Source organism: Pipistrellus kuhlii, unplaced genomic scaffold, assembly GCF_014108245.1.
Source record: "Pipistrellus kuhlii isolate mPipKuh1 unplaced genomic scaffold, mPipKuh1.p scaffold_m20_p_10, whole genome shotgun sequence".
Classification (NCBI taxonomy): Eukaryota; Metazoa; Chordata; class Mammalia; order Chiroptera; family Vespertilionidae; genus Pipistrellus; species Pipistrellus kuhlii.
In genome coordinates, this window is record NW_023425405.1 from 55,750,290 (window position 1) to 55,777,828 (window position 27,539).

At 54.0% G+C, this 27,539-nt stretch overlaps 1 protein-coding gene across 2 annotated transcripts in view; it reads right to left on the minus strand.

Annotated features, from left to right (window-relative positions):
• EEPD1 (endonuclease/exonuclease/phosphatase family domain containing 1) overlaps positions 1 to 23,564 on the minus strand; it is a 58,064-nt gene extending 34,500 nt beyond the window's left edge. The window contains exons 1-2 of one of the 2 annotated variants that reach the window (XM_045578640.1): positions 23,117 to 23,564; positions 21,712 to 22,743 (exon numbers count right to left, since the gene is read on the minus strand). In XM_045578640.1, coding sequence (XP_045434596.1) covers positions 21,712 to 22,610 — 899 coding nt within the window. In that variant the 5' untranslated portion in view covers positions 22,611 to 22,743; positions 23,117 to 23,564. Of the gene's footprint in view, positions 1 to 21,711; positions 22,744 to 23,082 lie in introns of both variants that reach the window. The other variant, XM_036429868.2, reaches the window with a different exon arrangement.
• Positions 23,565 to 27,539: the final 3,975 nt, after the last annotated feature.

Here is a 27,539-nt window from a genome sequence, read left to right on the forward strand (position 1 = left end):
GAAGGGATGCACACACCTACGGACGAACATCATCCGTGCCCTGGAAATCAGAGGCAAGGGGCGGTGTCAACTACCCGGGAGAGAAGAGGAGCAACTGAATTCCCTGCCCATCCGCCAGCTCACGCCACCGCCCCCCGCCGCTCAGAAGTGCCCAGGGTTGAGTTTCCCCTCAATTCACGGGTCACGAGGAGCTGGCAGCATCTGCGTTTGTGCTTTCTTCCTCTTTAAAATAATCTGTGGTTTGTGTGTTTTTCCACAATACAGATTAGCTGGCTGCCCAGGCGTCACTGCACGCACCCTGTCAGCCCCTCATTTAAAAATAAACACCACATCTGCAATGCAAAGCTCCCGCCCGCTTTTACAGATGGGGTAGGCGGTGCCCGGTGTCCTGGGGCTGTGCAGAGCTGGCACAGGTGAGGCCCTTTTACCGCAGGATTGCCACACCTGGCAGTCTCGGTGCCCCTAACCTGGACCTCCCGCAGCTGCCCGGGCATCCTTCTCCTGGCCACAGGGCAGGGTCACAAACAGACTCAGGATCCCAAACCAGAGAGGACACACATTGCCACCAGGAGAAGCTCCCTCCGACCAACGAAAAAGAGCAACCTTGCCCAGCAGATGTGGCTCAGTGGGTGAGCACTGACCTATGATCCCGGAGGTCACGGTTGGATTCCCAGTCAGGGCACACATCTGGGTTGCGAGCTTGATTCCCAGTAGGGGATGTGAGAAGGCAACCGATCAATGATTCTCTCTCATCACTGATGTTTCTCTCTCTCCCTCTCCCTTCCTCTCTGAAATCAATAAAAATTTGCTTAATTAAAAATAAAAAAAGAGCACCCTTGAGTCCCACAGGGAAGACACAGAATGAAGTGTGGTGGTCAGTGCCGGCGTGGCCATGGGATGGACAGGGCCTGGGGGCCTGGTTTGATCAGCAGCGCCCAGGTCACATCTCCTTGGAGGGCTCTCAGGACCGGGCACCCGGAGGCATCACTGACCGTCCAGTTGAGTGTCTTCCCGAGCATGGGAAGCGAGTGTCTGTCAGCCTCTCCGATGCTGCCCTTGGTGTCGGCCATGACAGAGGACTCAGCAGACTAGTGGAGGCTGCTTCTGGGCTGGCCCAGGGTCCGTCCCGATCTCTCTGTGCCTCACACTCTCCCACACTCACCTATGCAGCTGTGGGGTCGGGGCTGGACCCTCCACTTCAGTTCTGCAGTAATGCCATCCCAGCGGCTGACCCCGGGGCCCAGATCCTGGTCCTGTTCCCTCATCCCTGTGGCCCCCAGCACGGGCTTAGCGTTGGGACCCCTCGGCGAGCGGCCCCAAGTGGCCACAAACACTGCCTTACCAGACACCACCTGGTCCTCCCAGCCCCGCCCGAGGTTAGACCACCTGTCCACATGGGGGAACTCAGGATTCTGAGCAAAAGCGAATGGGGAACCTACTTCAAGTTCAAAAACGCTCGGAGCATTTTTTCTGGGGAAGAGGTCAATGACCGGCAGTGACTCCAGAGGAGGCGGCTGGCAGGACACCAGGATGAGGAAGCCGGCCGCTGGGCGTGGTGGGTGGAAGTCACGCTTCCAGCCGGCAGGTCCAGCACCAGGAGGAGGAGGCCGGGAAGGATGTGTGTGCGGTGACGCGGGGTGGGCTTCTCCTCCCTAAAAATAACCGGGCGATGGCGCGCGGGCGCCCCCCCTGCTCTGGGCGCTTGTTCATGCCTGTGCAGGGATCAGTGCTGGGGAGTGTGCCAGGCCCCCTTCAGGCATCGGACCGAGGAGCAAGCTGAGCCCACAGGCCCGGGGAAGCAGGTGGAAGGTCCCTGAGTTCTCACAGGTCCACACAGGCCTGCCGGGGCTGTGTCCTGCTCCCAGCTGCCCCCACGCCGGGGGCTGGGCTGAAGAATGAATGGAGCACACAGCCGTTGGAAAGCCAAGCAGGAACCATTGCTCGGTCAGGCGTACGCTGATTCTTGTCTCATGGTGTCACCGGGCTTGAGGGTGGAGACAGATCCGGGGCCAAGCCGAGAGGCGCCGAGCTGGACACAGCAGGTGGTGCTGGCTGCGCGTCCTCCAGGAGTCTCACCTGCATCTCTCACCGGCGTCGGAGCGGCGCCCCTTGCTGTTCTTAGTTTCTATGCGGGGAAACTGAGGCACGGGAAGCTGATGTGAACCCTGACAGTGAGTGACAGGCGCAGGACTTGAACCAAGTCTGCGTGAGGACCTCTGCTCCAACCCTCAGTGAGCCCAGCAGCCTCGGGAGGAAGGGCGAGCCATTCGTTCCCGGAAGCCGGCCTCCCCGAGCTGGGGCAGCGGGAGGGGGAGCGCCTTCCTCTCCGCCGGAGCGCTGAGCCCTCGGGAGCCCTCCCCACGCAGGTGCTCACTCAACAGCGTCCGGCAGCAAGATCCTCACGCCCCCAAGCAGATAGCACGGCCGGGCCCTTCGAAAGCACCGAGCAAAACCAGCGTGCACTGGTCACACGGGGAAGTGCGACGTGAGGCCACGGTCACTGCGCATTCAACACCGGCCTTAGGATTTCATGACCAAATGAACCATTCGCCGATGTTTTCCGAGGAATTGGCATTAAAAAAAAAAATCCCTATTTTCCATGCTTCAGAATTCAGGTTCGCTCACTTTGAAATTCCATAGGCGGGGTGGGCTGGTCAGTACCTATACTTTTGAGGACCACCCAGTGCCAGGCGCTGGGCTAGGTCTCTCTCCCTGCTCCGTCCCCCCCCAATCCCAGCCCCTGCTGTCTTCACTGCATCTCATGTCCTGTGGGGAGTGATAGGATGGAGACGGTCTGACCCCTCGCACCTCAACCCCAGAGGCGGGAGGGGGTTGGCGTACAAGGGCACTGGTTACCAGTCAGCCTTCCCGGGTTCCCGCGGTGTCTGTCCAGCCGAGGCCGAGAATGACACTCAGTCTGCCACGCATTCAACGGAACGTTTCCAAACCTGGGGATCAGCATTTGCTAATGGGCTGTCATAAAGCATTTCCAAATATGATATTATGGAAACCCCTGACAACACTGAACATGCGTAATAACACATCGGAAGTAACCGATGGGCCTCCTACGCATTCATCTCCTCGTTTTCCAAACGTATTTAAAAATAAATACGTGTAATTAGCCATTTACGTATTTCAGAGCTCAGTGTGTGTGTGTGTGTGTGTTTAGTGCAAACCACTCGTTTTGGCCAAGGACAAATACGGTCTTAAGTCTCACCACCAGTTTACGGCAGATCTCATCTGAGGGAGGGAAGGGCCTGGTTGAAGTTTTGCCATTTATTTACTTATTTATTTTTAAAATACGTTTTTATTGATTTTAAACAGAGAGGAAGGGAGAGGGAGAGAGAGAGGCAGAGAGATAGAAGAGAGAGAAGCATCGATCTATTGCCTCCTACATGTCCCCTACTGGGAATAGAGCCCACAATGGGGCATGTGTCCCGACCGGGAATTGAACCAATGACGTCTTGGTGGATGTGACGCTCAATCCGGTGAGCCACACCGGCGGGGCATGTTTCGGCTGTATTGACGTGGATCACTGGCCAGAGTCTGTGGCATCACCAGGTGTGCGCTCCCTCCCTCCCACAGGACCGGAGGACAGCTGCCCAGCTCCGTCTCAGCTGCAGTAAATTTTATGTTATGTACGTACACCGCAACTTAAACGTTTCGTTTTTAAAGAAAGAAGACTTCACGGAAAATTCTAAAACCTAGGGTGGCCTGACTGAGTAGGCGGAGTGGAGGGGTCAGGCTGGTGGCCTGCAATGACGGAGCTGAGAAGCAAAACTGCCTCCGGAGCAGAGCGCGCAGCAAACGCAGCAGGAACAGGGGAACAGCCCTGGGCTCCGCCAGGGCCGGCGGCGTCCCACTGGGTCTGGGCACGGCTGCAGACAAAGAGCATGCGGCAAGCATGGACCTCACGGTACACAACCTCCTCCCACATGGACAGTCACCACAGCCTCGGCCGAACCCGTGTGACTCATGTGTTGTAGCAAAAACAGTTTGGTGCCTAGCGTTTCCAATAATAGTTCCTGAGACGACTGAAAGAGTGATTTGCCTAACTAAATTTTAAACAAGCCAACTTTTGCATATCCCCCGGCGACGGCGATGACCTGCCTACCCCTCCACCCACACCAACGCACCCCCCATGCGTCCTTAACTGCACGTGCATCCTGAATGGCTTCAACTGCACGCCTCGAATCATCCTCTTTCCCTTCGACCAAGGCAGGACTTTTGACTCGGCATTAGGGGGAAGAGACATTGTCAGTTCCCTCCCGGCTGCTGCTCTAGCTCTGCAGTTCCACAGGAGGACACAGCCACGCATTCCCGGTGCCCTTAAATGAGGATCATTTGTTTTCCACTGAGGACCTGCCTTGGGGCCAGCGGGACGGGCCCTGCTTGTCCCTCTGGGATCACCCTCAGAGTTCAGGCTCATCCCACCTGGGATAAACTTTCTGGGTCAGGAGCGCTGGCCTGGCTCAGACCCCTTCTCCCCACCTCACCCAGGCCCTGACACCCACCCGGTGAGGCCCGAGGAGGTAGGATGAGATCTAAGACAGAGACCATGCTCTTCTACAAATGCCAGAAAGACCCCAACCCACCAAGCGAAGTATACTCTCCTGGAAGGAAGCAGCAGTAAGTGCATTTCAAATATCGGTACTTTCAACACCCAGGTCTACTTGTTCCAACCTTCAAGGGTGCCTTCCGCCAGCTGCTACCGGGATAGTCTGTGCCAAGGTGAAGGCTTCTATGAGCTTAAAAGAAACTTGATCTAGATCACAGGGTCCCTGCAGAGCCTAACGCCACGCCACACAAACACGCTGCCACCAGCACGAAGGGCGCGGGTGAAACGTGGAGGCGGCTTAGGGACCATGGCGGGGGCAGAGGCACCGCTTTCCCTACCTCAGGAGCCATCCCAGCTCGGGATTCTCCCACCTTCCCGGAGCCCCGCAGGCACGGTGAAGGGCAGCCTCCGTCCGGGGTGGCAATGCGATGGGCCACAGACCAGGATCCGAGAAGCCACATGGTCCCAGTCACTGCCAGATCGTGTGTGGCACAGGGATGGTTGGTGCCAGTTTGATCAATAAAATAAAAATGCATCCATCAGACCAAAGCAGGCCCGTCTGCTTCTAATCCTTTCCCAAGAGTATGATGATGATGATGGTGGATGAGCTGAGCCTCGGAATCAGGGGTGTTGTCAGTGCTTTACACTTAATCCAGTACTTCTCCCACAGGCGCACCCTCACCGCTTTCCGAAAGACGACGACGCGGCACGGAGAGTTTAAGTGACTCCCCGAAGGTCAGACACTGTGCAAAGAACTAGTGAGAAAGCGACACAAGAACCACTGAGAAGCCCAATAAGAGCAGCGACGCTGACGGCTGCGGCGAGGTCAGACGTACACACCTTAAACGCCGCCCCCTGCGCGTGCACAGTTCAGCGACGTTTTAGGGACTTTCTAGTGGGGCCATCATCACCACAACCCAATTTCTGAGCACGCAGGCCTCCCCCAACTTTCCTGGTGCCCATTGGCAGCCAATCCCTGTCCCCACCCCGGCCCCAGCCACCAACCCACTTTCTGTCCCTAAAAATTTAGGCGACAGCATTCTAAGTCAAAGCATTTAATTATAATTATTTCTGTTCTTATTCTTTTTCTTTCCCCTGAAGACATTCAAAGTACCTAGGAGCTACTTGAGGAGAGCCAGTCGGCTTTATTTTTAGGTTCCCCCTATATATAGAATTTATACCATATGCTCTTTTCCCTCCCACTTCTTTTCCTCCCGGCAAAGGATTTGTCCTGCTTTGGGGCATTAACAGCTTATTTAGGATAGGATTTATAATAGAGTTGAGCTTATACCAAATAATTGTGATCCAAAGTCAGATACAACTATTTTTTCTAATTTGAGATGTTTCTCTGTGTACAAAAAAATATTTTACTTCTCAATGCAACTGTTTTTCTAATTTGAGAGATTTCTCTGTGTACAAAACAATTATTTTACTTCGACCAAGTTTTCCTCTTATGTTATGGGGTCATTACTAAGGAAGTGTTAGGGTCTCCCTGATAGAAGCAGGAACACTAATACCCGAGTATGTTGAGCCCTGCCAATATTTTACCTGCAGGTCCGCCACTATAACACGGCACCTCCCAGCATGTGAACGGAAATAACTTTACCCAAACAGCCATCGCAGAGAACTGGCAGGACCCCCTTGTTTCTACCATAAAACAGGGCCCAGGAATAGCTAACCCCCTCTCCCTCCTTCCAGATTTCCACTCTGTCCTGGCTGTGTGAGGAGGGGACGCTCTCCAGGCTGCTCCTGAAGCGACCTGCGATCCAGGAGGCGAGGACACCTCCTCCCTCCAGGCGTCTTCAAACTACGGCCCGCGGGCCACATGCGGCCCGCAGAGGAGTCTGATCCGGCCCGCCAGGTTTTTTGGGCAGTGAGCGCAGCCGAGGTGTTAGCCGAGGAATTAGTAGTTCATATAGTCCGGCCCTCCAGCTCTCTGAGGGACCGTGATCTGGCCCCCACTTTAAGAAGTTTGAGGACCCCTGCTCCAAGCCTTTTCCTTCCACGGCACCTTCTGGCACACGGCATCTTCCGGCACCTTCACTTGGCATAGCACCCTGGCCTTCCTGCATCTGAACCTTGTCGCCTCCCAGGGCGGTGGAGCAATTTGGGGCTCCCAAGTTCCTCCTTTACTTGGTCGTCCCACAGAGGGGCGGGGTGCAAGGAGCCTTGCCTCCTACTCGGCACTTTCCCACCAGCTCCATCCACCCCACACGCTCCATGACTAAAACAGTGCCCGCCAGCCTCCATCCATCCCCTTCAGATGCAGGGAGTCACCCATGGCTCCTCTTCAACCTCACCAGACCAAGGGGTCCCCCTGTCAACCCCGTGGCTCAGTCCTTCCTGTCCAGCCCGGGCCCGGGGTCCAGCCCTCTCCTGAAGCCACAGAAACTCGGCCCCCTGACCAGGTCCCCACCGTGGCCATCACGCTCTGTGCCTCTCTGAAGAGTGGTTCCAGAGCAGTGACTCTCAGCCAGGGACAGTCCTGCCTCGGGCACACTCATCTGGCGATGCCTAGAGACACGTTGGGCTGTCACACCTGGGGAAGGGGGTGCTCCTGGCAACACGTGCATAGAGGCCAGAGACACCGCTAAACATTCTACAATGCACAGCCCAGCCCTGGCCCCATTATCTGGCCCCAAATGTCAACAGAATGTGAACATATAATAATCTCAAAAATGAAAAAAAAATTTTTTTTAAAGTCAAAATTGTGAGGGGTAAATTTCAGCCTTTACTGCTTATGGACTGGTATGTTTTTTTTTTATCTTAAAAACTAGAGGCCCCATGCACGAACCCCCAAACAGCAGAGCCCAGGCCCTAGCTGCAAAGGATGCTGGGAAAGTGAGCTTTTGCATGTCCTGCATCCCTATGGGCGGGTGGGGGGTGGGGGGGAGACACTCTGCTGCCCGTCAAGTCTCACAAGGAAGGGAATGCTCCGAGCACAGAAGGGATAGGTGGGAGGGACCTGAAGAATGACAGAGGGACATGAGGGTTCTGCGTCCTCAAGCAAGGAACACACACTGACAAGAGGGAAGAGAGGGCCCAGGCATGGTTTGTACACTTTGTATCTTTTAAATGTTACACATCAAAACGAAAGGCCCCAACTTGCACACCAGAAACAAACGTCACAGTCAGGCCTTGCAAAGGAGTGAGGTCATGGCATCTGGCCCTGACTTCAGCAGCACCAGGTCATCTGGAAACGGGCTGTAGAAAAAGGAACTTCTAACATTCGCCCGGTCCCGATGGGCTTAGCTGGAAGGACTACAGAGGAGAGAGAGCGCACACATCTTCAGGAGGCGTGTCCAGCCACTGCATCCAGCCCTCCCGCTGCCGCTCCATCATGGGGAAGATGGGAGCAGCAGAGAAGCAACTGACACTAAAGATGCAGATCTATTTAAAATCATGGTATATTTATAACTCACGCAGAACCAGACACTCTGTGGGTGGAAGCATGTTCAGACCTAGGCCTGTGGCCACACACACACACACACACACACAGGAACCCACGGACACATGAGAAGCAAAATAGGTTTTAAAAAACCAGTCTCAAGATCTGATGCCTCGCCGAGACAGGTTTGGCTCAATGGATAGAGCGTCGGCTTGGGGACTGAAGGGTCCCGGGTTCGATTCCGGTCAAGGGCATGTATCTTGGTTGCGGGCATATCCCCAGTAGGGGGTGTGCAAGAGGCAGCTGATCGATGACTCTCTCTCATCGATGTTTCTAACTCTGTATCTCTCTCCCTTCCTCTCTGTACAAAATCAATAAAATATATTAAAAAAAAAAAAGATCTGATGCCTCAACTATAAAAGAGAATCCAAAGGTCTTTGACCTCAAATTTGATCTACAATCAAGTCTGACTCAAGGATAGAGTTGTTCTGCACAAATAAAATTAATTTTAAACATTTATCATTGGGGGGGCCCTATTTTTTTTTTTTTTTTTTTTTTTGGTTTATTGTTTAGAGCCAGCAGAATGTATTCGGGCTTTTCTACTGGGTCCACTCCTATTTGTATACCTACTCATACAAGAAGGTTTAGAGTATAGGTCTGTGGTTTAGAGTATAGCCTGAGAAATGATTTATGCTTGAGAAATGTTTTATGCTTGAAAAACATGAATCCCGGAGAAAAGCGAAGTGAACTCAAGTTCCTCAGGGTGAGACTAGCAGGCGGCAGGAGATTAAACGTGAGGCCCCCAGTTCACAGAGAGTCTCTGAAGGCTGGTTTTTACCTCTACGAGGAAAAGCTGAGAACCGTGGGCCCAAATGACACAGGACGTACAGCGGGCGGAGAAAGAGCCTCAGAGTGATAAGGACAGTTAAGCCTTGAAATAAGTACCAGCAAAACTGGGGAACTTCATTCTCTGGTGATTTTTTAAAAATAGGGACACAAAGGACCCAAGATTTAACCTGAGAAAGAATGCACTGAAACTTCATGTAGAAATACGTGGAGCTCTATTAAAAGTCTCAGAGGAAGGTTCTGGTCAAGATGGTGGAGTAGGTGATCACTCCCACAACCATATCAAAAATGACAACTGAATGACTGAACAATCAACCTGGAGAACCCCCTGAAGACTAGCCGAGCAGAAGTCCTATACCTGAGGACAGAAAGAAGAGGCCCCGCCGGCACTGAGTATCGGAACGCAGCAATAAATACATAAAAGTTCCAGAAGGAGCTTAAGTACGTAAAGAAATATGGATGTCCAAGGAAAGGATGAGCTGACATGGCAGTGACGTCAACTTTTCCCAAGCTCCATCTGTAAAGCCAACGCAATTCCCATCACGGTTCCAGCGTGATGCTGGAGAAACGCAACCTGATCCTAAAATGTGTGCGGTTAAACAATCTTTCATAAGAACAGGAAGGAGACTCGCCCAACCAGATGCCATGGGATCAGACACAGTACGGGAGAGGCATAGGAAAACATTAAACTTGGTGGACACATATGATAAAGGATAGGGCCCCAATCAGTGGGGAAAAGATACCTTGTTCACAAATGATTCTGGGAAAATTCCAAAAAATATAATAAAATAAAATCGTACCCTGGGCTCCTACACAAAGGTAGACTCCAGAGAGGTTAAAAACTTAGAAGCGAAGAGGAAAATATAAAACCAAGAAGAAAAGGTAAGAGCGAACTTGGGGTAAGAGGAAATTTGCAAAGCAGCATCCAAAGGGAAATGAGTCGATTTGATTGTAACAAGATCGAGAATTTCTCTTGTAGAAAGGGTATCACAGGCAAAGAAGGAGTAGGGTGATACTCGACCGGCCCACTGGTCATTTAAGTAGCTGTCCTGGTTATCAGAGGGGCCCACTCCAGGGAGCATCCCTTTGAACTGACGTTTTCACACTTTCTAGATATGAAAAGGCTAGCCCACACTGTCCCTCCCTGCTTAACCTCCTGGTCCTCTCCAGGGCTGTGGATGAGCTGCCTCTGAACTGAGGGAGAGTCTGGGCTCTGAGGAATTCTGCCCGGCACTGACTCTGCTCCCTACTCACCAGTGCTGGGACTTCTGGAAAGTTTGCTATAAATTCTTTTAAAAATATATATTTTTATTGATTTCAGAGAGAAAGGGAGAGGGGGAAAGAGAAAAACATCAACGATGAGAATCATTGATCGGCCGCCTCCTGCACCCCCAATCCACTGGGGACCGAGCCGGCAACCGAGGCATGCACTGACCGGAACAGAACCGTGACCTCCTGGTGCACAGGTCGATGCTCCGCCACTGAGCCACAGCAGCTGGGCTACTGTAAATTCTCTCAGGTATGTTTTCTTAAGTGTAAGGTGGGGATACCTTAGCTGCCTCACGGGGGTGGGGTGAGGATTAAGTTAGTTAATGAATATAAAAACCTTAGCCGCGGCACGTGGGGGAAAGTAAATAGTTAAGCAGCGTGTAGTCTAGGGGTGCAGACTCCTCACACCGGCTGGTACTGCAGAATGGCTGCCGGGGAGCCGAGCCGGAGTGACTTCTGAGGGGCCCCTCTGAGCCTCACCTCCTTCAGCAGCTCTAAGGGCACTGAACTCCACAGGCAGATAAACATCATGTGTCACCATCACAGGGCCAAGGGCACTGCGCGGTGCTTGGCAGGCGGAGCTGCTGCCTGGGGCGGGGGCGGGAGGGGGGGTGGAGGGGGAGGGAGAGTTGGAGGCTTCAGGAGAACACCAAGGGCTGGCAAGTTGGAAGGAGAGAAGTTCAAGGGAAGCAAACCCAGCACCTAAGAACCGGTCCGCACTCGATGTGGCCCGCAGAAAGCTGTTCCTCTCGCCTGCGGAGGCCACTCCCCGAGCCGGGAAGCGGGTTTCTCTAGAATTCACCCTGTGAAGCATCATCTCCTCTCCAGGAAGCACCGGAAGGAGCAGGTTCCTCACAGACAGCCCAGAGGAAGCCCCAGGGCAGTTTCTCTTACACCAGGGGTCGGCAAATTCATTAGTAACAGAGCCAAATATCAACAGTACAACGATTGAAATTTCTTTTGAGAGCCAAGTTTTTTAAATTTCTTCTAACGCCACTTCTTCAAAATAGACTCGCCCAGGCCGTGGCACTTTGTGGAAGAGCCACACTCAAGCGGCCAAAGAGCTGCACGTGGCTCATGAGCCTCGGTTTGCCAACCACTGTCTTACACCATCTTGTTATGGGCTGAACCGTGACTCCTGCCCTCACCCCCAATTCATATGTTCCTCAGATGTGACTGTATTTGAAACAGCATCTTTGTTTACTTACTAGAGGCCTGGCGCACAAAAATTCGTGCACTGGTCCCTCAGCCCAGCCAGCCTGCACCCTCTCACAGACCAGGAGATCTCAGGGAACATCCTTCTAACAGCTTTCACTCTGTAGTCCGGCCTCCCTCTGCAGGAGGCAACCAGGCCAATTGGAGGAAAGTGCTGCCCCATCACCCCACCGCTGCTGCTGCCTCTGCAGGTGGTGACCGGGCCGATCAGGGGAAGGGCTGCCCCATCATCCTGCTGCCGCCGCCACTGCTGGCCACCATGGCTGCCAGCCCTCCTCAGCCCTCGCAGCTGCTGCAACTTTGTCCTGAAGATTGTCCAGAAGACATCTGGTCTATCATTCTAATTAGCATATTACCCTTTTATTAGTATAGATTCTTAAATACAGTTGACTTCAGAGAGAAAGGGAGAGGGAGCGAGACATAGAAACGTCAAAGATGAGCCGAAACCGGTTTGGCTCAATGGATAGAGTGTTGGCTTGGGGACTGAAAGGTCCCGGGTCCAATTCAGGTCAAGGGCATGTACCTTGGTTGCGGGCATATCCCCAGTAGGGGGTGTGCAAGAGGCAGCTGATCGATGACTCTCTTTCATCGATGTTTCTAACTCTCTATCTCTCTCCCTTTCTCTCTGTACAAAATCAATAAAATATATTTAAAAAAAAAAAAGAAACATCAAAGATGAGGGGGAATCATTGATCAGCTGCCTCCTGCACCCCCACTACTGGGGATCAAGTCTGCAACCCGGGTATGTGCCCTTGACTGGAATCGAACCTGGGACCCTTCAGTCCACAGGCTGACGCTCTATCCACTGAGCCAAATGGCGAGGGCTGAAACAGCACCTTTAACGGGGTGATTAAGGTAAAAGGAGGCCCGGAGAGTGGCCCGAGGCCTTGATGAGATTAGGACCAGGGACAGAGGGAGACCACAGGAAAACAGGGAGAAGGTAGCCATTGACAAGCCAGGTGGTGAGAAGTAAATTTGTGTGGCTTCAGCCACCAGGCTATGGTCCCGGGGTATGGCCGCCTACGAAACGCACACACCTCCTACCTCCACAAACAACCACTTTCCCTTCTCAGAACGAAGGCTCTTTGGTAGAAATAGTGATCATTTCCCCCCTCTGTGGGACAAACTTCTGGGTTGGAAGGGACTTTTGTGACTAAGAAGAAATGTATACATTTAAATATCAAACCTTTAACACATCAATCAATAAAAATACCAGAGCTATTTTGACAAACGCAAATACTGTATTTGAAACCAGGGGTCCTGGGTGTCTGCGGTCTTATCTCCCACTCACCATCCCGTTTATAAAAATCCTGGCTTTGTCCATCAATGACAGGACATTCCTAACTTGCAAAGGTCGCATGAATGGTTCCAAGTGGTAACACTGTGAATGCCATTGAATCATCTCGGATGCCCTTCAATTAACGTCACCCCAACACGTGAAAAAGCAGAAGCACCGTTTAGTTCTAAGTTGAAACTCGAGCAATATCTAACGACAGCGTGATTATAAATGTCGGAGGCATCAAAACGAACCTCATTCGAGATTACACATCAACTCCTCACAGTCTTGCCTGGATTTTTTTCCTTTTTAATCCTCACCCCATTGATTTTTAGAGAGTGTGGAAGAGAAAGGGGAAAACAGAGAGAAACATATCAATGGGAGAGAAACGCATCGATTGGTTGCCTCCTGCATGAGCCCTGACCAGGTGGGGGAGGAGCCTGCAACTGAGGTACATGCTCTTGGCCGGAATCGAGCCCAGAACCCTTTGGTCCACAGGCTCTAGCCACTGTGCAAAACCAGCTAGGGCTTGCCTGGATTTAACTGAGTTCAGTTCATATGTACAGCTATACAGCTGTCTCCTGCATGTTTCACATGTGTGGCCATGTAGGTAACATGAACAAAATCCAAACCTGAAAATCAAACTCAGAACAGTTAGAAAAGACAGTGCAGAGCCACAGCCCTGGGACAGTTTTAATAAACCACCCAGGCCAGTGCACCTGCCCAGACCTCCCCTGAGCGCACTTCCTCTCCCCCTTTACCCCCACTCCCCTGCCAGCTCCCAGCTGCTCAGGAGTTCTGTAAGCTCGCCATCTGCCACGAAGAAAATGCTGACCAGCACAGGTCTCAGAACAAGCAACAGACATTGCTCCTTCACCTCCTCTACTGCTAACATCTGCAAGGAATTTCTGGAGGGGTAATTGGGACAATGAACCCTCAACCTTATCACAGTACAGTTCCATTTTTGAGTCTATTTTCTGGAGAAATCAGTGGGTCAGTAACCACATACAGTCACTGCGGGTGTGCAACATACACAGACAGCAATGCTGTCTCCAGATGAATCAACACTAAAACTTGGGCCCAGGTCCTAGTTTACAAACATGATAACCAACCTCTGCTCTAGGGACCCACCAGACTGCCCCCCCATGTCTCCGTAAAGCCTGCTGGGGGGTGGAATCCCTGGTCACAGCACCCCAGCCGGTCAGCGATGCACTGCACCCTCCAGGGGTCCCCACCGTGTGCTTACCAGGCCGCCCGCATCGGTGCCCCGGCCTGCTCATGCCAGGGGTACATACTAATATGACTCTGGTCTCCTAAACAGGACACCAGCTGATGAAGTGAGCAGGAGAAGCTGTTTCTATGAAAACTGACAGGAATGCTTAGAAAGCTCCTATAAAAGCAAGTTGTTTAAAAAAACAAAACAGCTATGGGCAAGAGGATCGAAAAAGACTGAATAATCATAGAAATATAGGACCCTGCACTCAGCAAATATCCTTGCTCCGCTTTGAAGAGACAAATACGAGAACACACACACACACACACACACACACACACCATAACCTACCAGCATGCCTATGAAAGGTCATGACTTAGGGATGCAAAACAAGCTGCTGAAATGCAGGCTGGGGTGTGAATAAAATACAAAAGGCGGAGAGATCAGTGAGCTCCGGCCCTCGGGCCTGTGTGACCTGGGGAAGTTTACCCTGAGCCTGGGCCAAGCTCTCCCCGGAGCCGCACCTGTGAAAGGGCGCGAGTAACGCCACCCACACGTGAGCCTGCTTGCTGAGCTCCAGCCGCAGCCACAGCCATTATCAGTGCTAATGACTGCTCTTGTTCTTAGCACAACTACAACCACCAGTCGCTGAAAATACAACTCCTCCAATTAAAAACGATGGGGACCAAGGGGAAGAAAGCCACATGGTGACCTGAAGCTGCAGAGGCCCCGCCCCTCTTAGTGAGGAAGCCCTGCGCCCAAGGCCGTGGCGATCATCTGTACTCGGAGGCCCCCAACATATACGCTCCCCCAGTTTGGAAAAGGGAAAATGCAAAAGCACTGAGCTCAGACCGGGTGTGCTTCCCGGAAGGCACCTTCACCTGGTGGCCAGCATCCGACAAACAGGGAGAGGAAGGGGGAGAGAAGGAAATGCATTTGGGATTTTGGATGTGATTTTTGAGTAGAATATTGGCTCAGTACTTTTATTTATTTTATTTTTAAAAAAATATATTTTATTGATTTTTCACAGAGAGGAAGAGAGAGGGATAGAGAGTTAGAAACACCGATGAAAGAGAATCATCGATCAGCTGCCTCTTACACAACCCCTACTGGGGATGCGTCCGCAACCAAGATACATGCCCTTGACCGGAATCGAACCCAGGACCTTTCAGTCCCCAGGCCGACGCTCTATCCACTGAGCTAAACCGGTCCTGGCCTCTCAGTACTTTTAAAAGCACAAATCATCCAAGCCTTCTTTCTCAGCAAGGAGGACAAGTCCCAATGTTACTACCCTCCGGCTTTTGTGAGCAAACAGGATTCAGATCCCCGGAACGCGATACAGCCACACCCCGAACGCACGCACCCCTCAGCGTGGCCACGGGAACCACGTCCTCTGGGCAGAGCGCGGCGTTGCTGGAGTTGACGGCGGCCTCTGGATTAAAATAATTGAAGGCCTCCCTTAGCAGCTTAATCAGGTAACAGGCTGAACCAAAATAGAACCCGCAGGAAACTGGGGCTCGTTGGAAACAAACAACAAAGCTACAGGGGGAGGGAGCCGGCCCCGGGGAAGAAAACCCAGGGCTCCTTCATCCAAAAGCTTCTCGGAGGATTCGGGGCTCTCCTTTCCAAGGAAATGTCTGCTCTGAGCCTGTCTCCCCAGGGTTCCCTGCTGCTGGAATCCAGCTGTTTGACAGCTGTCAATCAAACCACGATGGTAAAACCTGTTGTCGGGACCAGGCCGTGTACGAGGCACAGGGTCGGGACGCCTCTGAGATCCCTAAATCCTTGCCGAGGGCTGGCCAGGCACCGCTGCGGCCCCTCCTGGGTGTGTGGGCGCCGGAAGTCAGTGGTGGGGAATTTCCACTCAGCCGCCCGTGCCTCCACACAGACCACACTGTCTGTGATGAGCACACGACGTGTTAGCGAAAGGCATCCTTCGACTTGGTACTGGCAGCGCTCGTTACTAAGGAATTCTATCTAGGATAGAATCTCCGGGAAGGCGGGGTAACTTAGAATTAAAAATAGCACACACCTCGCTGCTGTTCTCTGCCGGGAGGCACCGCGTGGGAGCCTGCGGGTCCCTGTCTGAACATTCCCCATGGTAAGCCTGGGTGGTGGGCACATGGCCCCCAGTCAGTGCTGGGCACTGACCCTGGCCTCCTGCCCTCACTGCCAGCTGTGCGAGGCAGGGGGTGGCTGACTTTCACACCATGGCCACCACACTCTTGCCACGTCAGACCCCAACTTCCCCTCCCGACCAACTCGCTCCCGGCCACCTGAGCTGGTCCTGCCCCTCACCTTCCCCACGCGGAGGCACACGCTTCCAGGACCTGGCAGGCAAGCAGCAGATCCCGGCGCTTAAGCTGTCCTCCCGGCGTCCCTGACCTCACCAGGCAGGGAGCACAGCCTAGGTGCTCAGTCGGCGTTGAATGGATGTAAATGTCTTTTGATAGAAATACTCACCCAAGTCCCGCCCCCACAAACAGGCCCTGTTCCCTAGGGAACTGATGCCACAGAGAAAGCTGCCTTGTCAGAGGGCCAGGCTCTTCCTCCATCCCCAATGGCCCAGGACCCAGCCCTGGCCCGAGCTAGACACAGTGGAGGGGAGGGGTGAGGTCGGCAAGCTGCGTCGTGTCCACACAGCACAGAGGCACGCTACCCGCCCAGGGATTTCTTAGCTGCCTCTCAGCCTGTCTCCTAGAAACCCAGCAGCTAATCCTCACCGCGTCCACAACATGGGCAGGTCTTTGCAGTTTTCACCTCAGAAAGATCCTCTCTCCTCCACCCACTTCCCCGTCTCCCGGCCACTATCGCCTTCAGCCTTTCCTCTGCAATGGCCACTCTATCAGCTCCCAGGGCCCATGCCCAGGGCGCCAGCGGCCGGAGCCACCTGGTCACAGGTAATACATCAGCCTCGGCTGCTAATCCTCTGTGGCTTCCTGGTGTGGTTAGCACCGAGCCCTGGAGGCCCCACCCACTTGCCCTGCCTCTCCCTGCAACCACGGCCACCTGCCACTCCCGACCTCTGGCTTTCTGCCTGGAACAGGCCCAGGGCCTCGGCCTTTGCTGGTTCCTCTAGTGGGGCACCATTTCCCCTCCTCCGTCAGCTTTTAGCAGAGGCCTTCCCAACCCCGTCGACCTCCAGGTTTCTCTTCACCTCCCCTCCAGCCTCCTCAGCACCGGCCACTGTCTGGCCTTGTATATCCATGTGCTGACGTGTTTGTCTCCCCATCTAACGTGGAGGCGCCCTGAGGGCAGGGGCTGGGGCCTGTTCTCCACTTTATTACCAGAGCTGGCCACAGCCCCTGGCCCCTGGGGAGAGCTCCGAACCATCAGCTGAATGAATGAGTAGATAATAGGGCCACGAACATCCCCGATGCTATCAGACCTCCCACGCAAGCTCCCGAGTGGGCCCAGCTTGCTTGAAAGACAAAAGGAGCATCCTTCCCCCCGAGTGACACAAACCCCAGGCCATGCCCACACCGGGACTTCTCTCCGTTCACACCCCCTCCTCCTGCTGCCCCGGCAGGCTCAGCCTTGACCACCTTTCTCTCTGGAAGTGACCCAGCGCTTCTTGACTCAGAAAGCCAGAGCTCCACCCTGGCAGGGAGCCAAGGTCACAGCCTCACATGTCAGGGGCCGGGTGGAGGGGCCCTGAGCCCTCCGCACGGCTCTCCCTCTGGCCATAAGCCTGGTCCTTCAGAACAAAAACAGGAAGAGAACAGAGGCCTCTGGGGCCTTGTCCTGGGCCCAGGAGCCTAGGTGAAGCCAGGCCAGCCGGAGACCCAAGGCAGGGAGGAAGCAGCAGGTGGGCCAGGGGTCAGCCCAAGGCCAGGAAGTTTGGGAGAAGACAGCGGCCCGGCTTCCGATCCTGACTCCCACAGCTCTAGCTCAGAAGGCCACAAGGCTGCTACCAGTCTGAGCCTCAGTTTCCACCGCTATCAGAATGAATGTCCCAGCTGCCGTGTCTGGCTATACCTACCCACCCGCCAATCACGTAGGACAGTGGCCGGCAAACTCATCAGCCAACAGAGCCAAACATCAACAGTACAACCGTTGACATTTCTTTGGAGAGCCAAAATTTTTAAACTTAAACGTCTCCTAACACCACTTCTTCAAAACAGACTCACCCAGGCCGCGGTATTTTGTGGGAGAGCCACACCCAAGGGGCCAAAGAGCCGCATGTGGCTTGAGAGCCGCAGTTTGCCGACCACAGGCCTAGGATGAAGGAGCCCCATATTCATCTGGGGAAAGTCCAGCCGGCTTTCAGTCACACTCAGAGGCTTTCTAAAAATAAATAAATAAATACCTCTGAGTTTCCCAGCCGGCTCTGAGGCGGGGCCGTGCCAGCGGATTCGCACGCACCTCACGCTGGTACGCAGCAGGGCCCGCTGGCTCGGGAATTCAGCGAGCGCGTGTCCACAGCAGCCACTCAACACGCAGTTTTCCAATGCATGAGCCAAGTGACAGGTGCGCCGTGTCTATAGTCATCAAATCGGATAAACTTGATTGGCAATCGGGACACGTCGCCAGGCACGCATTCCCCTGGTCCTTTGGTGCCACGGACAGACGTGTGGCAAGGACACGCATTTAGACCCTTGTCAAGCTCAGGACTTCGCCACGGCTCCTTTGGAGGGAGGCCGTGGGGATCTGGGTAAGTGGAACATTAAGCCTCTTTATTTCTCTTGGTGATCATCTGTCCATTTCCCTGGGCTCATTCTTTCCAAATAGAACAACTCCTCAGGAAAAAAAAAAAAAAAAAAAAAAAAGGACAACCTTCATTCCATATGTTGGCTGTCATCAAATGTCTGCAAGGGTATTTGGCAGGAGCAGTCCTCTTTCGGTCTTGCTCCATAAATAATGAACAAGGAAAAGCATTGCCCAAGACAGACTGGCAGCGGAATCTGAGGAAACCTGTCAGTTCTGGGTCCCGGTGACGGTGCGTCTCTAGCTCTCCGCTGTCCTTCCTCAGCCGCCGGCCAGGTGCGGTTTCTGGGAGCTCCCACCCGAGGGTCCGCCCCTGGGGCAGCACCTCAGGGCAAGGAAGGCTCTGCCGCTGCAGAGTCCCGCCTGATGCAAACCCAGAGACAGGAAAAGAAGCGGTTCCCTATTTCCTTCGAAAAAGAAGTGCCCCATTTTTTCCCTGAACTCCGTTTAACAGATGGGAAAACTGAGACCTGGGGAGGTTAAGGAATGTCACAATTTAACACAGAAGAGGTGGAGCCAGGGTGTGTGTGTGTTTGAAATGCCTCTACAATGGACTTAACGTCAGAAAATGTGACTGGCACACACACGTTGCCACGTGTCCTTGAACAGGCAGAGTGCAGGATGCCTGAACAAGAGGTGGGTAAGGGTGACTTGCTTACCAAACACGGCATGCATGCGGAGAACACAGGTCTACCGTCAGAAGGTCTGGGTCCGAGCCCCAGCTGAGTCACCGATGAGCTCGTCACGGGACTTCTTTGCTTTTTGTTTCCTCGCCCAGAGCTGGAGAGCGCTAACCAAAGCCCGCCTTGCCTTCCTCTCGGAGGTACTGGGGAAGTCGGATGGACGGGGAAGTGGTAGGGAACTAGGAGAACCCGTCCAGAAGTCAGGTGACCCCTGAATGTGCACGTGTATGAAAAAAAAGCGCCACCAGGAAACCTCCCCGCAGCCAGCTTTGCTCACACTAACTATTTCCTCTTACTGAGAAGAGGACCCACTGGAATTCGAGGGATTTCTGTGAATCAGCTCTAGCAGAATGTGCATCGCTGGCTGATGACATGTGATTGGCGGTCCCAGTCAGCGCTGGGACAGTCACACCGGCCCCAAATGATGACCTCATGTTTACCAGACCCTAGCAAGGTGCCCGGCCAGCCCAGAACACTGAGCGCATTGTGAGGAGACAAAAGGAACCACCTTCCTGCAGGACAACAGGTGTGGCAGGTGTGAGAAAGGAGAGATGCGGCCCGCGGACAAGAGTTGCTGACGCTGCTCCTCACGTGCCCCGGCTGCCTGGGTCTGCGCTGTGGGGAGGAGCCCCCCTGCCCCCCCCCCCCAATCCTCCCCCCGAGGCCGGCTGGCTGTCCCCGGCCCTCCCTCCCATTTTCCACCCTGACATTCATCTCTTCTGGAAGCCGAATAACCCATACTCACTCTGACCAAAGACGATCAGATGGCTGGAAAAATACAGGGATGATCAGAACAAAGATAACAACACATAAAGCCAGTACCGAGAAAGCTCCGGTGGGTTCACCGGGCTTGTCAGGAAAGCCAGCACCAGGAAGGCGCTATCAGAGCCCGCCACCAGGCACACAGGGCAACGCGGCTCAGCCCTGAGCGTGCGCCAGAGCCGGCCGGGGTGCACAGAAAACACAGAAACCCGGGATTCGGAGTCAGTCACAGAGGTCAGTACTGGTCTGGAGACCACAGTTGAAAAATCACTGTCATGGTAAACGAGCCAGAGCTGCCAGGCGGTCATTCTCACTGGGGCAATTTCAGATCCTGATTCACCCCCCCCCCCCCAACACACACACACACACACACATACACACCCCAACAGGAGCCTTCGGGAAATTCTTGATGGGAACTGAACTGCCATTCGCCCTCCTCCCCTCCCGCCCATACACACATCCGTGCTGCTATGGGTGAGGACAAGCCATTCCAGATAACTATTTCCCAGGGCCGAGTCCGGCTCTCACCTGTGCACAAGATGATTTTGCAAAAGGAGTGAGTCGTGCTGCAAAGCAAAGGACAGGGCGGTGCAGGGAGAAGGCTCGGGCCTCGGGGGCCCAGGTCTCTGAGCCGGAGCACGGTCCCTCCATCCTCAGTGATAAGAGTGTCGCTGGGACTGGGCCAGCGAGACACTGTGACCTGCTTTCTCCTCGCCCATGTATCCTGCCACTCCCTCACCGTGCACTGATTCCCGTCCCCCAGCCCCCACTCACACCGTGTCACCAAGCGGTTCCAGGGCCAGCCTCACCCACAACCCAGACAGAGCAAAGGAAAGCTGTGAGCCCCCACCAGCAGCCACCACCGCCAGGGGAGTTCTGACCTGGAAGGGACCATAAAAACATCTCCTTCCTTCCCAGAGCTGATTGCATTATACAGTTCACTATTTTATTAACGGCAGGAGTTACTGCTACAATAATATTGTTTTGTTTCATGGGGGCTTAGCGGAAGTTCCCGCAGAGAACTCTGCAGAGAATAATGCCAGCTCTGTGATAAGAGCCCATCCCACAGCCTCTCCTGCGGGCCAAGTGGGGAAATGTGGCCACTGTTCACCTCGCGGCCCTGTGACCTCCGCTGGCCACGGGACAGGAGAGGTTGCAGGCATTTGGGGCTGCCACTGTGGGCCTGAAAGCCAGCTTCGGGCTAAATAAGGAGAAAGAATGAAGAGTGATTCATTCATGGCATTTTGGTAAATATACACCACGCATGTGTTTGCAAATATCTGGTGTTTAAGCTGATTTTGTGCACACAAATAGGCCTATTTAGGGAAACAAATGATTTTCCCGCTCACACTCAGAGAGAGAGAGAGAGAGAGAGCGAGAGAGAGAGAGAGAGAGAGAGAGGGAGGGAGGGAGGAAATCCGACTAGCTCTTCCTCACATGCAAAACTGAGCTATGGTCCCCAGGCTCTGAGTACTTCATGGGTATACACCCACGAAGACTCGAGTCAAACAACGTTCTCCAAAGCAGTCACACCAATACAGTCTCCACTCTCCCACAAACTATGAATTGGCCTCAGCTATACCACATTCATGAAACGGGCCACCAGCCCAGGCAGCCGTATTCTGAAAGCTATGGAGCAGGAGACCTCAGCGGCGGGTAACAATACTGGCTGGGGCCTGGAGGACACTGATTAAATACCCTGGCCCTCCTTCTGTCCCCTTCCCCCTCCCACCCCCCCTAAAAAAAAGTCCACTCTTGCATGCACCCCAACACCTGTGGCGTCCCTGTCCTCACCTGTTCTCCAGGAGCGTCATGCACACCACCTCTCGCACCCCGGGGTTGTTGGCCTTCTCCAGGGAGCAGCCCTGCAAGTTCCAGGTGGCCAGCCTCAGCACAGGCCGCCCGTCCCTGGTGCCTCCAAAGGCCTCCACTGAAGGCCGCGTGGAGATGATCTGAGTGGGCCCACCCGGCGGCAGGTCCAGGTCCTCGCTCTGCAGGCTCAGCGAGGTGGGGCTGGGGTGAGGCTTGGCGGTGAAGGTCAGGCCCCCGTTGGTGTGGGTGGACGGGGGCCGGGACCGCTCCGCGAACACCTGAGGCCGGATCCTGTCCAGGAAGGCGGCGTTGATGCCGCCCGATGTCTTCACCAGGTCCTCCACGCTGCGGAAGGGCCCGTGCTCCCGGCGGTAGTCCACAATGCTGGCGGCCATCTTCTCCGTGAGGCCCCGCACGCTCAGGAGCTGGGCCTGGGTGGCCGTGTTGATGTTGACGCGCGGGGTGAGGGGCATGGCCACCGTGGCCGTGGCCAGGTGGTGCTGCGGCTGCTGCTGCTGCTCGGCCAGCAGGTCCCGCCGCGTGGAGCTGGGCGAGTGCTGCGCCGAGCTGCCCTTGCTGCCCACGCAGATCTCGAACTTGACCTGCTCCAGCTTGGTGGCGCCCACGCCGCTGACCAGGGCCAGGTCCTCCACCTTCTTGAAGCCGCCGATGTAGTCGCGGTACTCCACGATGCTGCGCGCCACGGCGCGCGTCACCCCCGGCAGGGTCATCAGCTCCTCCTCCGTGGCCGTGTTGATGTTGAGCCGCTCCTGGTTCACCAGGATGTTGCTGAAGTTGCAGGCGGCGCTGAACTTGCGGCTGTGCGGCAGGTCCGAGGGGTCCCGGGGAATGGAGCGGTGGCAACCCAGGGTGCTGCCCATGGCCGGCCGGGCTCAGGGGCGCGGGGAGGCCTCGCCAACGCCGCCGCAGAGGAACGCGCTGTCCAGGGAGGAGGGAGCCCAGGAGACCGGGCAGGCACCGGAGGGCGTCCCGGAGCAGCGGTCCCTTGGCCACCTGGAAGACACATGCATCCGCTCAAGTCAACGGAACCGGCTCATCCATCCGCACTCGCGCTCCCCACACCTAAGGCTGAAGTGCTCCCCCGGAGTCCCGGCTGCTGGCCGCCCGGGCCCTGGGGCCCGCAGGGAGGCTGGGCGCCCTGGGTGTTCCTCCGGAGAGGTCCGGTTTTCTCACGCCGGGACCCAGAGAGGCCACAAGTCTGTTCCCCGGGGAAGAGACCTACCCCACCCGCCCACACCTCCTGCGCCTGCCGGAATTCCGTCCTCGTTAGGGCGGCACGGAGATGTTCCCCGGCTCCCGCCAGACCGACCCGCCGCCCGCCCCGCGCCCCACCTCTCGGCGCTCCCCCGGGGCGTCCTTCTTCCACCTGCGACTCCGCGGCCGGAGCCCAGCCCCGGGCAGCGCCGGGGCCCTGCCTCCAGCCCTGGCGCCCGCGCGGGAGCCGGTGCGGGTCGGGGCCGGGCCACGGGATCCCGCCCACGCCGCCTCGGGCCGCGCGTCCCGGCGCTTCCTGCGGGAAGAACTCTCCGGGTCGCTCTCCTAGCGCCGGCGGAGGAGCAGGGCTGCGGGGACGCAGCGGAGGCAGCGAAGCCCGCCCGCCGCCCGCGGCTGCACCGTCTCGCGGCGGCTGCACCTGGGCTGGCGGCGTCGCGGCAGTTGCGTGGATCCCAGGAAAAAGTCCTGTGTTCCGGTGGGACGCAGGACCCGCCAGAACCGCATCCAGCGTCCCGCACCAGCGCCAGGGTCCCGCTCGCCGCCCGTGTCAAAGCTAAAGTCCGGGCCCCGCCGCCCGCGCCTCCGCCGGCACCACGGCCACTCCTCCCCGCGCGCGGCCACTCCTCCCCGGGACTCCCGGGCACGTGGGGGCGGGGCCAGCGCGCGGCGGGGGCCGCGGAGCGCGGAACCCCGGAGCGCGGGGGCGGGGCCCTGAGCGCGGGAGGCGGGGCCACGGGGCGGGCCTCAGGGGGGCGCAGAGGCGGGACTTAGGGACTGAGGGGCGTGGCCTACGCCCCGTTCTTTGCAAAGGGTCACCTGGGGGCAGTGGTGGACTTCCTGATCCTGACTTGGGGTTGCCACCCTAGTCCGAGGGCTCCTGCGCGGCTTGGAGGCTGTTGTGTCTTTTCTCCTGCGCGGCTGCTTTGGGCAGGCGGAGCCCCACAGAGGAGAGGGTGGCCCAGGGACAGGCACTACCTGGCCTCTCTTTGGGGCTTGGGGCAGAGTCAGGGCAGCGGGGCAGGAGCCTCCCTCAGTTCTGCAGTCAAACTTGAGGATGTTCCAGAGGGGACTGGGCCGGGCCTTTTTAACTTCTGTCCCCCACTTTCGACCTCTTCTCTTCCGCTAGAAAGAAAATGCTAGTTGGAAACGAAGGCTGCTTCCCCAAATTCAGAAGTTTTGGGGTCATACCACAAAAATGACAGTGAGTTAGATATTAAAGATCCTGCTGCTTTACATGGGACACACAAAACTAGAGTATTCAATCAAACAAACTGCGAAGTGACCGTGAAAAACTTTGACCCTGGTCACTTAATGCTCTCTGAGGTCTCACTCCCAACCAGCGTCACTGCTTTCAAGCCCCAGGGCCAGGTCAGCAGAAACAGCCACTCTCGGGGAGACATGTGAAATGAGAGGCAGCTAAGGCTCACAAAATGTGGTTGCCTGTGAGGTACAGTCCCCTACTGTGTGTTCTAGTGAGGACTCGTAATTGCAAGGGACAGAAATCCAAGTCACGCTACCTCAGACAAAAAAGGGGGGGTTCCCGGTTCTTGCGTGGAAAAGTTAAGTAGATCCTTCCTCAAGCATGGCTGCCTCCAGCTCAAATGGACCTGCTCCCACTCCCTCCATCTATCAATTTCTACTTGTCCCCCTCCCCCACGATGCACTACATCCTTCCTCCTGTAATTAGGTTGAAGTAAGAAAACAATTGTTTAAGAAAAGCAGGAGAATCCCTTTTAGAGGAGGGAAAAGTCTTTGTGGAGCAGGATGCCTTGCTGAGTTTTGTGGCTGTGGGTGAGCAGCCTGGGGTCATGGCTAGTTGGGCTAGAAGTAGAGAAACCACATATTTTATGTCCAAACCAGGATGCTTTGGAGGCCACTATTAACTTCACTGGCACAGCAGGCATGATCTGGTCTTATTCCCTGTAAAGCTGAGCATGCGTGCCCCTTGGTAGAAATGAAACCAAGAGGTAACTTAACTGTTGTGCATTAAAATAAACAAAACCCAATGAAGGGGATAAATTTTAAACTCCACAGTTTCAGTTGTGGAGCAACTGAAACTCTCATGAGTTACTAGTGGGAGTGTAAATTTCGAAATCAGTTTGGCAGTTTCTTAAAAAGTTAAACATACATTCGCCATTTCACCCAACCATTCCATTCCTAGATACTTAACCAAAGAGGAAGGAAAGCATGAAATTCAAAGACTCGTACTTGACTAGGAGATTTACTTGTTAGAGCTAATATCCAGAAACAACCCCAATCCACCACAAATTGTGGTAAAACCATACAGTGGAGTACAACTGAGCAATAGAGAAGACTGTTAATATAGACAGTGCTGAAGAATCTCAAAATCATATTGAGTGAAAGAAGGCAGGCCAAAAGGAAAGAGAAGAACATAATGTGTGATTCCATTTATACAAAACTCCAGAAAATACAAGCTAATCTGCAGAGAGAGGAAGATCAGCAGATGGCTGGAGATTCGATGGAGGGAGGCTTGGATGAAAAGGGACACGGGAAACTTGGGGGTGGGGAGTGTGTGTGGAGATGGAAATGTTTGCAAGGTCATGGTATATGCATGTCACAACTGATAGAATTGTACACTTTAAATATGTGAGGTTTAGTAAACTTCCATTTACCTCAATATAGTTGGGGAAAATCTTCAAAAAGTAAAAAGGAACACTCTTTGAGCCTAAAAAATAAAGAGATGGGTTGGAGGGTGGACAGGAGGGGTCGACAGGGAGCAAAGGATGCCCAAGAAGTTGAGTCTGGAGCTAACAGGGGCCCAACAGTCACCTCATTAGCATAAAAGACACCTTTGTCACTCTCAACTCATAAATTCCAAGTGTTTGGGGAGCTGTGAGCCTGCAACTATGGATGAAAACACAATATTTTATAAAGCTCAGTGTTACAGCGGATATAGCAACAATGTTTACCTTATTAGCAACTAAAACCGTGGGATGGTCCCGCGGCCTTGGATTCCTAGTTTGAAAAGTAATAATAATTTTGACTCTTAAAAAGCTTGTACTGACTTTTAAAAAGCTTGTAACGTCAACACCTTGAATAATCAATTCTTTCTTCTTTCAACCCTGAGTGACTGGTCTCAAAATGATACCACAACTTAACAGACCTCATCATACTGTACAGAAATGTTCCTTTGCATAAAAAAATATATTGTTTTTGTCTGGCTTTGCTATTAGGGTAATGCTGGTCTCGTAGAATGAGTTAAGGAAGTATTCCTCCCCCTTCTCTCTTCTGGAAGGAATTGTAAAGAATTGGTATTTTCTTCCTTAAATGCCTGGTAGAATTCACCGGTACAAGCCGTCGGGGCCTGGTGCTTTCTGTTGTGGAAGGTTATTCATATTTATTCAATTTCTTTAAGAGATATAGGCCTATGCAACCTGTCTATTGTGTAAGCCTCCTCAACCCCCTCGCCCCAGAATGAAGTTTTTAAAGTGAGTTAATAAAAAAAAAAATTCCGTGACAATAAAGTAAATACAAAGAATTGTGTGTGTGTTGGGTGGGAGTGGGCGGGGGGCATTTAGGTTCTATTTGTCTGTTTGAAAATGCGTTCGCTAATCTGCCAAGGAGTCGCTGCTGAGACAGACAGAGGAGCTGATTTCTCCCCATGAGAGACATGGATACGGAGGAGGAAACAGCTTCCAGTCCTTCTTACGTGCCAACCTGCGTCTGTCCTGGTTTTACTAACGGGCTTAGCATCAGCGCCCACAATAGAGGTCAATCCCAGTAAAAAACAGATGCTTCCACTCAGTACGCCCGTGGAACCCACAGTGTGATTTCTTCCTCCGTCAGTGAACTTGACCTTCTCCCTGGGGAGTGGAATGAAACCTGGGCAGTACCGGTTTGAGTGTCTTTGCATCACATTCCTCCTTCCAAGTCCACAGTCTCTCCACTGAGGTTTTGTTTCATGTCACGGCTGACAACTGACGGTCTTTGTCATCCCTCCCGACACGCTAAATGCCTTTCCAAATGGCACTCTATTTCTTATGGAGCATTTGACAGGAAATTATCGGAGCGAAGTCCCAACAGAATGAGGCGGCTTCGTTTACAAGACCAAAGGGACAGCATTTACCATCAGAGGCCCTGTGTTGTCAGCCCCCCCCCCCACCTCCAGAATTATTATTATTACAGAAAATAATATTCATTAATCTTTAAAAGTAATGCGATTATGACCATCATACTTAGGAACTCTAGCTCCTATTGGTTTTATTCATTTCCTCTTAAAAGCAACATTTCCAGTTAGTTTCAGACTTCCACTTCCTCACAGAACAGTGTATTCTTTCTTGTTTATTAAATTGGGGGTTTTAGAGACATTATTGGCAAAGCCCTATTATTTTTTAAATGTCTAATCAGGAGACTTCTCTTAGCACAGGATCCTTCGGAGTCAGAAGAGGGAGTGAGGCAACTTATTTCTACTTTAAGGTAAATCAAGGCAGTGGCCTGGACCCCTGCATTTCTGGGGGGCAGGGGAAGTGAGGAGGCTCCTCCAGCCAGGCCTATGAACAGCAGGTGCATCTCACGTTAAGCTCACCTGGCAGCAGCCCGGTGCCCGCTGTTGA